The sequence below is a fragment of the Furipterus horrens genome, unplaced genomic scaffold (genome assembly GCF_987537825.1).
Source record: "Furipterus horrens unplaced genomic scaffold, mFurHor1.1.pri manual_scaffold_3, whole genome shotgun sequence".
In the NCBI taxonomy this organism is placed as follows: Eukaryota; Metazoa; Chordata; class Mammalia; order Chiroptera; family Furipteridae; genus Furipterus; species Furipterus horrens.
The window spans coordinates 201,066,632-201,081,200 of NW_028327173.1; the positions used below are offsets into that span (position 1 = coordinate 201,066,632).

General features: G+C 43.0%; 1 protein-coding gene across 1 annotated transcript in view; it reads right to left on the minus strand.

Moving 5' to 3' along the window:
* Positions 1–14,569, minus strand: part of EML5 (EMAP like 5) — a 128,356-nt gene that overhangs the window by 43,078 nt on the left and 70,709 nt on the right. The window contains exon 21 of the mRNA XM_090271281.1: positions 12,320–12,461. Within this exon, the coding sequence (XP_090127407.1) occupies positions 12,320–12,461 (142 nt within the window). The remainder of the gene's footprint in view (positions 1–12,319; positions 12,462–14,569) is intronic.

Consider the following 14,569-nt stretch of genomic DNA (forward strand, 5'->3'; position numbering starts at 1 on the left):
CTCTTGGGACTCAGGACATACAAAAAGGCCACTCTCTTGGGATGTGTGCCTTCCCGGGACTCCATCAGGATCCAGCGTACCAGGGCACATGTATTCCTGGACCACTGCATGAAGGCTAAGGACAATGGACCCCAGATCCTGAAGGGGAGAGCTGCTGCAAAAGGACAGAGACTTTCTAACCCACAGGTGGACCTTCCAGAGGGACTGAAGAACTCTTTGAGCAGCTGGCTTAAGAATAGATAAGAATATGGGGAACTAGGGGGCGTGGTTCTGGCCTAGAGCCTGGTGGGGAGCAAGGGAAGTGCTGGGTCCCGTGGGAGAACAGGTTCCAGGAAGGAGTGCTCCCAGCCCACCACTGTGGTTGAAATCTGGTAAATGAAAACCTGTTTCCCTCAATACTGATTGCTGGGTCATGCACCGAGGCGCCGCGTGCTCGGGCCCCCGTCTCCTTGGTTACAATACTGGAACTGGATGCTACAGACGTTTTTCCTTTGCCAGCTGACTTGATTTTGGCCAGTGGAAGTTGCTGAGAGGCCCCTACAAGGCGAAAGCAGAAGGAAGGGACTTTTCTGGGGCACTGAAGGGGGAGCGTCTCTGGTGCCACAGCAGATCAGCCCTCTGGCAAGTTTCTTTCCCAATGGCAGGTTGCATGTTCCCTAGGTGCCCACACCCTCTCCAAAGAGATAGAAATCTCAGCCTGGGGGAAAAAGGGAAAGGTCTGTCCTTTAAGGTGATTCCTTATTAGCTGTGCCCTAGTCCGGTGGGTGGCAGCTGCTTTCTGCAGTTGATACTTCTATACCCCTTCAGAATCCTCTTTCACCCTATAATCACCTTTTATTAGTTAACACTTATTAAACTTTTCCTGTTCAAATTACTGGGGTAGTTTCTGTCTCTTGACGGATACAGAACCGGATTTCTGGAATTAGCTGAGTCATGTCTTTGGGCTTGAGCACAGTGCTAAGTCGCTGCCAATGCAATGTGGGATGCTAGTAATGCAAGGTATGCACTGGCTCAACAATTAATCGGTTACCCCCTGCGGCTGATTATGGTAAGTATCTACTGAGACAAGTGCCCTGGGAGTCCAAGAGGCTGTTGTCCTTCACCATTTCAAAAATCCTACAAAGACTGTGTTAAGCAACTGAGCGCATGGGACACTTACAGAGAGGTTTACAGAGAGATAAGCTCAGGTTCTTAGACTCTCGGCACAAGTCACAGTCTGAATAGAGAGAGCTTCCATGGCAAATCTAAAAAAAATTCTGTGCCAGGATTGATATTGCTGATAATTAAACACAAAATTTAATTGTGTCAGTTTAAAATTTACAGTTTAAAATCACAGCCTCACCAAGTTTCTTACGTGAAAGCTGGGGCATTGACTGGGAAGAAAGGCAACGCTGAAACTTGGAGTGGGGTCATCTGGTTGAAATCGGTCAAAACTGAGAATCATGGACGCATGTGTTACTCTGAGTTTCACTGGCCACAGCAAATGGCTTGCCCTCTTGTTTACGAGAAGACTGACTTTCTGAGGCGGACGCCGTGGCAAGGGGGCTCTAACCTTCCGAAGAACCATCACAGCCACTGCTCTGGTGACACGGGTGCCCCAGCCTGGATCAGATCTCAGCATGCGCTGGGGCACAGGTTGGAAAAGTTTTCCGTAAAGGACCAGGCAGCAGATATTTTCAGCTTCGCGGGCTATGTGGTCTCCGTCACAACTACTCAACTCTGCTACTGCAGTGCAAAAGCAGACCTAGAGGATATATAAATGAATGAGCGGGAATGTGTTTCAATAAAACTTTATTTTCAAAATCAGGAGGTGGGCTGGATTTCGCCCACAGGCTAACAGCTGACAGAGGGGAAGGACTCCGAAAGCTTAGGGAGGTAAGAGTGTTAAAGTAGATGTTTTCATATGCAACCTACATCCCCTCAAAAGGTCTAGCAAATAGTCCCTTCACAAAGGCACTGAGAAATGCATTAATTAGGGGCAGCCCTTACATCCTTGAAAAGCTCTGTGACTGGGCATCTAAGTAAGTCAGGAATGGGAGCTGTCACCATTAACAGGGCTAATTCAACCAGGCTAATCCTGGAAAAGCAGAGGCCAAGAAGCATCACTTACCCCACCAAAGACAAGGTGTATTCTTTTTAGCTGAAAGACAGCAGGGACGTACTGATAATCAGAATGCTTTGGCCTGTGGGGACTTCTGTTGGTGGCTGATTTATCATGACATCTCCAGAAATGAAACAGATTAGTAGGCTACTAGATTAGTGTTTGATCTATATAATAGAAACAACTGCCCACTAGGTAGCTAAAATCCCTGACTCAAATCACCGCAAGGGAGAGTCACAGATTCTCAACCACTTTTCAGACCTAAGCCAATTCATATACTCAGGGCCCCTTGGTTAAAGGGAAGGCCAGTCCCCATTAAGGAAGAATCATGCAGTATTGCCACAAGCACAGAATGTAAGTTTTCTTCTAAGTATCGTGGCCACTTATTAGAATGACTATAACTGAGAAAGGAAATACCCAAACTTTTGTGAACAACCAGACACAAGCTCTGAATTGACCCTAACCCTGGAGAATGAAAAATGCTGCTGCTGTCCCCCAGTAAAAGCAGGGCCTTACAGCGATCAGGTGGCAGATGATGCTTCAGGCCACTTTGAATCACAGCGGACCCAGGCCGTCCGTGGACCCCACCCAATTCTTGAATTTGAACAGACATGCATGGCAACTGGCTCTGGGATCCATGGGGTAAGGTCGCCGTGACAGGAAAAACTAAGTGAAAACCCTGGAACTATGTCTCTCTACCAAGGCTATAAACCAGAAGCAAAACTGCGAGCCCGAGAACTGTAAAAAATCCGTGACACTACTAGCGACATCCGCATTAAAACCTGCCCGTTGGTCTGTGCTGCAGTCAGACGGATTTTAGATACAACTACGGATAAAAAATGTATTCAGGTACTGACTCTAACTGAAGCTACTCTTCCAGACGTAGTCTTCTAGAGCTTTACTAGGACAAATGAACACGACCCCTAGCATTGCGCATGCAGCCGTCACCCTGGGTAACGCTTCTCTCTCCATACCAATGTGTGGGGGCTACCAGCAGCAGTTGGCCTTTACCTGGCTTGTACCCGGGCACACCTTCAAAGCCCTGCCCCAGGGCTATTGCAACTCTCCTGTGCTTTGTCATAACATAGTCCACAGAGATCGTGATCGTCTTGAGAGTCCACAAAACATCTCAGTGGTCCACTACATGGATGACATTATGTTGAGTGGATCTGGAGAGCAGGAAGCAACAAGTACTTTAGATGCCTTAGGGAGACATGAGTAAGACAAGAGAGTGGCAGATAATCCCCACAAACATTCAGGGACCTGCCACCTCAGTGAGATTTCCAGGGAGCCAATCATCTGGAGTATGACAAGGTATTCCCTCCGAGGTGAAAGTCAAGTTGTGGCACCCCCCACCCCCACCACATCACCTACCACCAACAAAAGGAGCAAGTGCTTGCTTGGCCTTTTTGAAAGCAACATATAACACAACCAAAGGAGCTGCTTCCACCCATCTATCAAGTCACTTACAAGGCTTCCAGCTTCCAGCAGGGACCAGAACAAGAAAAGGCAAGCTGATTTTCTACTTGGGCCTATGACCCAGCAGATCCAATGACACTCAAAGTGTCTGCAGTAAACAGGGATGCTGTATGGAGCCCCTGGAAAGCTACCGAAGGAGAATCATACTGCAGAGCCCTTGGATTTGAGAGCAAATCCATGCCCTCCTTTACAGATAATGATTTTCCTTTTGAGGAGCAGCTTCTGGTTTGCTACCAGGTCTTTTTAGAGGGAAAATTCCTAACTATGCGGTATCAGGTGACCGTGTCCAGTGCTTCCTATTATGAACTGGAAGTTACGTGACCAACCTAGCCATAGACTGGGCATGCCCAACAGCAATCTATCACATGGGAGCAGTATTTAAGAGACCAGGCTTGGGCAGGTCTGGAAGTTATAAGCCATTTGCATAACAGGTGGCTTACACTCCTTCAACAGTAATTCCCGCTGCAACGCCTCCTCTCTCTCCAGCTATACCTAGGGCCTCACAGGTGGTACTATGATCAAGCAGCTGACTGAGGAAGAAAACGTCTGGGCCAGATTTACAGGTGTTTCTACAGATGGTCGTACCCATCTAAAAGCATGACAGCCCCACTCAGGGTGACCCTGAAGGACAGTGGTAAAGGTAACACTTCCCAGTAAGTAGCACTTCAAGCAGTACATTTGGTTTTCCATTTTTACAGTAAGAAGTGACCCAATGGGTACATTTACACTAACAACTGTTAGCTATCTGGACAAACAGTTAAGGACTAGAAGAAATGGGTGAAAGACCAGAAACAAGGAGATCTGGAAAACAGATGTATGGGTGAACCTTTCAGAAAGGGCATAAGCTGTGAAGATTTTTGTGTCCTAAGAATGCCCCACAAAGGGACCCTCTTCAGCGGAGGCTCTCAATATTCAGATGGACAAAATGATATGCTCTGTGGATATCAGGCAGCCTCCTTTCCTAGCTTGCTAGCACTTTCTCAGTGGGTCCATGGTGGCAAGAATGGAGTCTATGCTTGGGTTCAAAACTTGAACATCTCCTTACCAAGGCTGATCTCGCTACCACTACTTCTGTATATCTAGGTCTGCTAACAGTAGAGACCAATGAGCCTCTGACATGACACCAATCCCAAGCAGACCAGCCTGGTGCATGTGGATGACCCTGGACCTCTTCCATCATGCAGGGGTAAAGATTTATCCTCACTGGAATAAACATGAATTCTGGATTTTTTCTTCCCTGCCCATATGCTTTTACTAGCCCCACCATCCATGCTTCTCTGATCCAGGAACTCAATTCATTACAAAGAACGGGCAGCCTTAGGCTCATGCCCATGGAATTAACCGGTTTTATCATAAACCTTCATAACTCAGAGAAAGCTGCTAAGAAAACAATGTAATGGCTTACTGAAAATGAACTGTGGCACCATTTGGGAAACAACAACCTTACAGACTGGGGTTTCCACCTCACAGGCCATTGTAGGTAGGTGCTGTCCCCTCCCAGCCAGCACCCGTGGGCCTGGAGACCAAGGTGTAGAGGTGGGAGTGGGCTTCTGTTACATCTGACGACCAACTCCCACAATTTGTTCCTGCATGCTGGCAACTCTGAGCTTTGTCAATTCGGTTTTAGCTTCCAAGAGCAGGGAGGATGCTTTCACCAGGGGACAAAATGTTTCCATCGAACTGGAAGATGAGACTGCCATCTGGCCATCTTGGGCAACTTATGCCACTGAACCAACAGGCAAAGAAAGGGGTTGTTACTCTTCTGGCTGGAGTGATCGATCCTGATTACAAAGGGGAAACTGAGTTACTGCTACACAATGCAGGCATAGGTGACTATATCTGGAAACCGGAGGGATTCACTGGGATGCCTTATGTGGCCAATGATAAAGCTTAATGGAAAACAGCAACAAGAAAAGAAACAAGCAGAGATACTGAGAGTTCATATCATTCACTAGTGAAGGTTTGGGTCACCCCACCAGTTAAGTAACCCTAACCACCTAAGGTTCTGGCTAAGAGCAAAAAAAGTATGGAATGGATAACAGAAGAAGAACGTCACAGATAGCAGCCACTGCCTATAACACGTATGGGAACAGGGACTATACATAAATGCTTGTTTTATGTATATATAAACTAGTAACTCCTCTCCCCCTTTTCTCCTTAATATTTTATACAACTTTGTTGGAGGTTAACTTTCCCATTTAGTCTTAAGGTGCCAGACTATTTAGTAAGACTGTGCCTGAATTTGAGAGTAATTAACATAGTCAGCAATGAATACAAAGACTGTCGGGACTGTGTGTCTTCTCCTTTTGGGGAGAGGGTGAGAACTCTTCACTTGTACCAAGGGTAGCTGAATCTCATTCAGGAGAAAATTTTGGTAGAACATAAGCATAAGGTTATTCTGTGACTGTACGAACTTCGAATGTGTGTATAAAGATGCACATGGGTGCTGATTAGACAAAGGGGTAATTTGTGCTCGTTACTAATTTATTGCCTGTCTGTTGCAAATCTGCCACCCTCTGGGCCTTGTAGAAGACTCCTCTTCTGTCAGATGACTGACAGTAAGCTTTGCTAATTCTGGGCACTACAGAGACACTACTTGTCCAAAGCAGGAGAAAGGGACTCTCCTTCCTTCTTCAAGAGCCAGGGCACTGGTGTGCAGGGCACCTGGCTGCACTCCCCGCAGTGCCGGGCCCTCCTGAGGCCTCTAGCAAGTCTCTCCACCACCACCGTTAGTTATGTCCCTAACGACTCTGACATGATTAACAGGCTCCAGCAAGAGGCTCTGCCCAGACAACAGCCCTTGGCCTGGCTGAGTTTTTCTCTAAGCAGTGGTCCTGCCCCCCAGCTCTGGCCTGGGCCCTGCGGCAAGCTTTTCCTTCACCCGGTGGCCACGCTCACTGCTCCACTGAGGCCTGACCCTCCGGCAGGCTTCTTCGCCATTGACAGATGGAGCGTTTCGGGGGCGCCTCGCCCTTCCAAACCGAGTCTGCTCCGCTGTGACGTTCTTTGCTCACTCCCCCTCAGCTGACTAGGTCTGGTATCTGCTTTCTACTCTGGCTGCCTTCCTAGCCTTTTCAGGAGGTAACTACCTTTTACTTGTTAACAATCCTTTTTATTAAACTCTCCCAGTTCAAATGACTAGTATGGTCCCTGCGTTACAACTGCACAGGGACCGATACAATCACCTGAAGTGTGAGTGTATATATAAGAAAAGGAGAGGCAGGGATAGACCCCTGGAGCATTTCTGTACGTAGAGAGCAGGAAGAAGAGGCCAGCAGAGGAAACAAAAGAAGAAGTCAGTAGAGCGGGGGAACCCCACTATGCAGAGCTCCCTGAGCCAAGCAGGCAAGTATCTTAGAGAAGGGGGAATAATCAATCATGTCAAAAACTACTATGAGGTGATTAAAGTGAGGACTGAGAGCTGACCGAGAAATTGGCAGCAGGCCCAATGGCGATGGAAGCCTAACTGCAGTGGTTTGTGATGCCACTGTCACGTGAAAACACAATGATGTGTAAACTGCTGCACTGAGAGGAGCCCTGCTTCGAAGGAGAGCGGAGAAACGGAATGGGAGTGAGACCAGTCATCCCAGTTACACATTTTATTCCACCTTATTCAGCTGGTTGCGTGCAGAAAAGAGCAGTGGAAAGTTGAGTTTAAGCAAAGATTAACATACAGAATCTTTTTAAATGCATAGCTGACCTCATTAAGAACTAAAACAAACAAAAACAAACAAAACATCCTCCCCAGGAATCAAAAATAAAAAGACAAAAAAGTAGAGTAATTAAATAAAGCTACATCTGCCCTGAGGGCAGAGGAGACTAATCTTACACCTTGGCAGCCTGAATTAAACTGCAGTTTTTGAGAGACTATATATTCATTGTATTCATACAGTACTGGTTTTCAAATTCTATGTTGATTTTAAGTTAGAAAATACCAGTAGTGAAGGTATAATACCACTATTTCCAAATTTAGAAAAACTCTAATATCTGAATCATTAACATCCTAAGACATCCAGAGTTATATATATATACTGAATTACATGTTAAATTCGACATGGGTTGTATAAAGTATGCTTCTTTATTTTCTTACTTCTCTCAAGTTTTATAGAGAAAAGTCAACTAGGCAAAAGCTTTGACCAAGAATAACTGTTACTCCAGTTCAAAGACTTTTTATAAAGTGCAACGGGAACAGTACTGCTTACTGTTCCCAGGGTTTCCGTACAAAACTACCACAAACTGGGTGACTTAGAACAACAGGAGTCTGTCCTCACACTGTCCTGGAGGCTAGAAAACCGAAGGCAGGTGCTGGCAGGGCCACGCCCCCCTGAGAGCTCTGGGAAAGGCTCCTTTCTTGCCTCTTCCTCAGCTTCTGGCGGTTGCGCAATCATTGGTGCTCCTGGGCTTACAGATGCCTCATGGCTCAGTGTCTGCCTGTCACCGTGTTGCAGTCCCCTGTGTGTCCGTGTTCCTATCTTCATGTAGCCTCCTTATAAGGACACCAGCCACTGGATTTAGAGCCCATCCTAATCCAGTATGAACTCATTTTAACTAGATTACATGTGCAAAGACTATTTCCAAATAAGGTCCCATTCACAGGGACCAGGGGTTAGGACCTCCACAACACATCTTCTGGCAAGGGGGTGGGGTGGGGGGCACATTTCAACCCTTATTAGACATAATAATAACGAATTAGAATTTCCTTCTGCAAATCATAAAATCTAAAGTCAAAGAGGATTGGAAATGCTTTCTTTGAAAGAAACATGTTTCTTGCCATTGATAAAAGAGCTATAGTCCCTACCAAAAAAAAGTTATTTAAAAGTTGTCCTCAAAGCTATCAAACAAGATAGTATTATATGAGAATAAAAGAGGAAATCTAGAACTAAATTATATTTATCTTTTCACCTCACTCGGACTAGTGTACAATATAGTCAGCAAGGCTTTTGGGACATCTGGAAAAATTTGCACATAATTAATTACTTTTGCAACTCAATAATACCATAATGAACTTTACTTTTTAAGACTGCTTTAAAAAGAACGAGTAATTATTTCATTTTCAATGTTTCATGCTGAAACTTCCTTATGAAGTATTTATTAACAATTTACTAGTAATTACAATAATATATAATTATATTTTATAATTGCATTTTTAACTTATTTATGTTTACAAATTTTGTGTTTAACTATACTATTTAGTTCCACTGATTTTTAGTTTTTAACTTTTCCTGTGACTTGTAAATACCTTAGGAAATAAAATACAAATATTTAATTGCATGCAATTTTTTGTCAAAATATACCCTCCAAATACCTGTGCTGTCATTTTGCTCCAGAAATAAAATCATATCTCAGGGGAAGAATAGACTTTTTTAAAAATGTGCCTGACAGTAAAGAAAGACATCAGGAAGTAGATTTATCTATCTTGGCCTGGGTTCTAGAGGAAGTGAAAAATCATCCTTGAGAATTCACAAACACAGGTGGCTTATGTAGATTTTAGATTTTAAGTTATACTATTTGTATGATCTAAGCAATCCTAGTTAAAGAAATTGTTGTAGTTCTGGATGGTAGCACCCCAGATACCTGGCAGAAAAAAATACAAAATCTCTCTGGAAGAACACATCTCTGATTCAGACCTCAGAGGATTCCCACAGGTAAAGAAAGCCCAACCAAACATGAACTTAAAAGTCCAAATTTTGAAGCACACAGGAAAATGGACCGCCAGGAGGGAGTCAGCAGGAAAATAACCTCAAAACAGGAGGAACAAAAACACAGCATAGCCAGACCCACAAGATATCAAATAACTAGATCTTCTATTTTTTATTTGATTAGTTAAGATTAAAGACACAAAAGAGAAAATATAAACATAAGTAAGAAATAATATGTTTTATAAAAAGTTTAAGGTGTCTTGCTAGTGTGGCTCTGCTGGTTGGGCAGCGTACCGCAAACTGAGAGGTTGCCGGTTCAATTCCCAGTCAGGGCACATGCCTGGGTAATGGGTTCACTCCCCAGTTGGGGTGTGTGCAGAAGGTAGCTGACAGATGTTTCTTTCTCACATTGATGTTTCTCTCCCTCTCCTTCTCCCTCCCCCTCTTTCTGAAATCAAAATTAAATTTTTTAAAAATCTAAGGCAAATATGAAAACATGAGAATTATCAAAATTAAATACCTAATGGGTAGGTCGAATAACAGGTGACAAAGAACTGCTATAAAATAATTTAAGAGCTAGAATAAAGACCTTAAGAAATTTTCCAGAATTTTACAGACAGGCAAAAAATGTAAAATAAACCAAGACATAAAATAATAACGTATGATTAAAAAACAAAAAGTCTATTAAAAATTGAGGTTTGAATATAATTAACAGCTGAAGCCAGGAGATACAAATTTCTAAAAGGAACTTTCCAATATAACATTATACATAAAAGTGTAAAAGGCTGTAAAATATTTAGAAAAAATTTACAGATATCAAGAATATTGACCTTATTTATGCTACATATTCATACTTCTGGTTTTTCTATAACTAGTCACTATAAGATTGAATTATTTATTTGGCAAAATTTTCATAAGACAGTCTATGTTAACTTGTACTTAAAGACTTCATGTTCATAAAACGTTAAGCCTCAGAATGATAATTCTTGTATATTCATTTGTTGAAGAAAACTACATTTGTTTACTGAATGTTTAAAAAAGATAACTGTGTTTTATAATATTTAAACCATTATAACTTCAGTAATTCTGTTATAATTAACTCAACTAGTATAAAATGATACATATCCCTTTGCAGTTGTAAAAAGTCACCTGATTTCCTCTGCAATTAATGACAGAAAACTTAAAAAGTGATTATAGAAGAATATGTAAAAACAAAAATAGAGAAGTATGACTTTTCTCTACAATATAATATAAAGATCCATCCTACAAGAAGCCAGTAATTCTGGCAGACAATTTTGCAGGACTTATACAAGACATAAATCCAAAGATTTGGGAAGCGTACCAAATCCTAAACAGAATATATTAAAATAAGACACCTACATACATGATTTTATTAAACTACAGAACTGTAGAACAAAGTAAAAGGACAGTGGAAACCAGAGGGATATTAACTCTCCACTAAGAACTCCAAAAGTAGTTAAATTAATGTTCAAGAATAAAAGTCAAACATCAAAACCCATTCAGACTAGAAGCACCCCACGGGCAGTGCAGTGGCAACAGATTACCCTTAGTGGCAATACACTGCTTATTGAGAATTCAGAACAACAATAATAAAACTGAATAAAAACAGCTTGCATTTTAAGAATTGTGAAGTCAGTGATAAAATACTTCAGCTGCCAGGACAGATCACTCCCGCAGTCTGTTCTTGGTATGCCGCTGATTTGGACAAAGGAAGCTGAGGAAATTTCCAACAAATCTTTATTAAAGAAACTCTAAGACTGTATTTTAAGGAGAAAAAAAATGATATAAGGAAAAAATCTGAGATACAAGCAGAAAAGGTGAACAAAGAAATGTATAAGCATAGATAACCTAAGTAAACACTGCATAAAACAGTAATGTCCAATTGCAGAGGGATTAAAAAACCCAGAGATCCTCAAAAAAATAAAAAGTAACCCTGGCTGGAGTGGCTCAGTGGATCGAGCATCGGCCTGCGAACAAAGTGTCGCTGGTTCGATTCCCAGTCAGGGCACATGACTAGGTTGCACGTCAGGTCCCCAGTTGGGGGCGCGAGTGAGAGACAACCACACAGTGATGTTTCTCCCTCTCTTTCTCCTTTCCCTTCTCCCTAAAAACAGATAAATAAAATAAAATAAAAATAAAACAAAGTAAGCTTGAAAAATAAATAAATAAAAGGAATTGCATTGAATCTGTAGTTTCTTTGGGTAGTATGTATATTTTAAATTAAAAAAAAAAAAAAGAAAAAGAAAAAAGGGAAGGGCAGTGACCGGAGTTCAGGTGTTCCCGGGATTGTGGCCAGCTTCAGATTTTTAGTTAAGTATGCACGTTAAAATTTAATAGTAACCCTAGAAGAAGAGATAGACTCTGTAACTTAAGTTAGTAGAAGGAAGTAAAAATAAATTAAATGCTTGAATTACAAATTCATGTTACATGTTACATAACTTCAACCTGGCCCTCGGTACATGAGACAAATTCTTTCCTTCATCTGCCGATTCCGTCACCTTTCTGAGTCCCAGTTCCCCACTTTTTCACCCAGAGCTCCTTCCACAATATCCCCATGCTATAAAAGAGCATTTCCTACCACCCCGCTAGGAAGTCGGAAGCCATCCGCACACCCTCGCCTGCCCCAGGGTAACAGTCTTGCTCCAACAACGGAGCCCTCCGCCCCTCGGCCCGACAGCCCAGTCTCATTTGCCTCCCACAAACGGGCCCCGCTGCTGCATCCTAGCATACCCTCCTCCACCAGCCCTGCTACCCCTTTCCAAATTCAGGCCTTCTCTATTAGTTTTTAATTCTGAATTACACACAACCCATAGTCATAAGGGTAGGAAACTTAGCTTTGTTTTCTTCTTATATTCTTTCTTCCAACACGAGCCAGGAAAACTGGCTCAGGTCAGGCACGATCATGGGCAAGTCCACAGAGTGGGCATGATTAATTCTATTTATATAGCATCATGGGCAAGTGACATAGAATAAATATTCAGTCTTTTTTTTTATATATACTGACTATTGCTTCCTTACATCTGCGAGGGTCTTAAAATTGTGACAACTTAATGTATGTTCAAGTCTGAGCGTGTCTTACCCTTTTTCAGTTTCCGGACAGCCAGCATACAATGACTAGGAGAGAGGTCCCATATTCTTAAGGTTTTATCATCGCTCACAGTAGCACAGATGGGCAGATAAGGGTGTGTAGCCAACCCCCACACCTCTCCTTCCATGTGACCCTATAAAGAAAACACAGTTAAGATCCGTTTAACCTAAAGCTATGTGTATTTCGGAAAAAAAAACTGTGAGCGAAGAAGGTACCACATACGAAACCTGACAAGCTCATGGGAGGCCTGCGTGGTGTGGCTTTTACAAACTCAGAGACTGGAAGTAACTACATAGGATGGTCTGACATTAAAACTTCCTAAACTAAAAGCAGTTCATGGCAGGTAGTCTTGTCCTAGGCTGGTGTTTTTCCTCTAACAAAGGGCAATCTTTCCCTTAACTGAGCCTGTCTGTTGTCTTTTTTGTACCTGGGTTAACATACCAGATACCAAAGCACCAAGTCAGAGAAGACACTACAAATCCCTTCATTGTTGCTACTATCACGTTAATTGTTAGATGTTAACTATCCCATACTCACCCACGTGAAAGAAGTGTGCGTCTGTTCGTTTCACCTTATCTGCTCCCAGAGGTTCCCTCCCCTTGCTTTCTCCTGCCTCCCTAATAGCCGCTTCCACCTCCGAATTTGGTTGTAATGTATAAAGTAAGCTGCAAAACTGACATTCTCTGGCGGACTTTCTCAGTCTGTTGAGATTTTGCTTCCCGGCAACTGTCGTCAGTTTGGCTCAAATAAACTCATAAAAATTCTTATATGATGGGTGTTTCTTATGTTGACAAAACTAAAGACAACTTTTGATACTATATTATAATGATAGAATAATGAATAATGAGTAAGTCTACTAAAACTTCTCTACTTTTGGAATACACCATAAAACACCTTTGTAACAACTCGATCTCCACAATTAAAATATAATCAAGCTACTATTAAAATGAGCTTAAAATCCTAAAACATTCACTGGGTAGAGAGAATAGAAACAGAAACTGGCTGCCCCAGAACGTTACCAAAGGCTTCGTAGGGGGAACGTCCTGCATGAAGAGTGAGGAGCTCCACAGACCTCCTCACTAGTAAATGTGGTGAAAATAACACATACATTAAAAAAAAAAAAAATTTGTTTTGAAGTCTCTGGAAATGATGCCAAGGAGAAACAACAAGTGAGGAAACCTCAGATCAAGAAAATCTAAGTTCATTCAGAACTGGGGGCGTCTGCCACCTTTGAGCTGAGAGCCACTCCCCTGCTCCCTCTTCCCTACACATCAAGGTGGAAACCCCACGACAGTCACCGGAAACCAAGGACTCTCCCCCTCCTACCCCTTGGGTATTAGAGGCTAGCTTCCCAGAAGGGCAGGTGTAAGCATTTCTCATCAGTCCCCCGGTACCTGCTCCTGAAGCTAAATTCCTTGTGGGTGCTGCTGAGAGGTGGGATCTCCCTTCCTCTGCCCACCCCCATTCTGAAACGTTGCCTCAAGTAACCCGACAATACTGGGGCATCGGAGTCAACCCAGTAACAGCTGAAGCTACTGTTCCCTCCCCCACACCAAGCACTCAGTTTCTAGAGGAAGGCACACTCAGAAAGAGCACTCCACTGTCCTCACCCACAACTCCAGAGCCTTGGGTCAGAGGTTTTGCCTGGAGAGAGAAGCAATCCACAGAACAGTTCCTAATTCCTTCTCAAAGGAACTGACTTCATTTACCGCCCGAATGTGGAAAAGTCCCAGCAGCAAGGTGCTCTTAAAAACAATGGAGGTGGCGAGGAAAGGGAATTGGGAGGCAACTGCTAGACCCAGGGGACACACAGGCTAAGCTGCAAGTCAGCTAGTTTGTCCAAGAGAAGCAGGGAGTCCCAGGGACAGCTGGGAGGAGACTGCTTAAAAAGTCAAAACAAATCTCAAACACTAACTTAGGGAACCGTGCTTTTAAGGAGCCTGAATTTAATTGGTTTAGTCCATGGAGCAACTCATTCACCAGGAAAATGTTGAAAACAAAAGAGCTTTGTTGGCTGGTGCTGATCAGGGAAAGAGGTCATCAAAGAGGAGAGAACACTTCCCAATCACTTTAGGAGTCAGTGTTACCCCGATACCAATACCAGAGAGACATCACAAGAAAACTGCAGACCAATATCCTTTATAAATATGGATGCTAAAATCCTCAACAAAGTACCAGCGAATTGATTTCATTATAGAATTATGCACAACTAAATGGGATTCACCCCAGGAATGCAAGGTT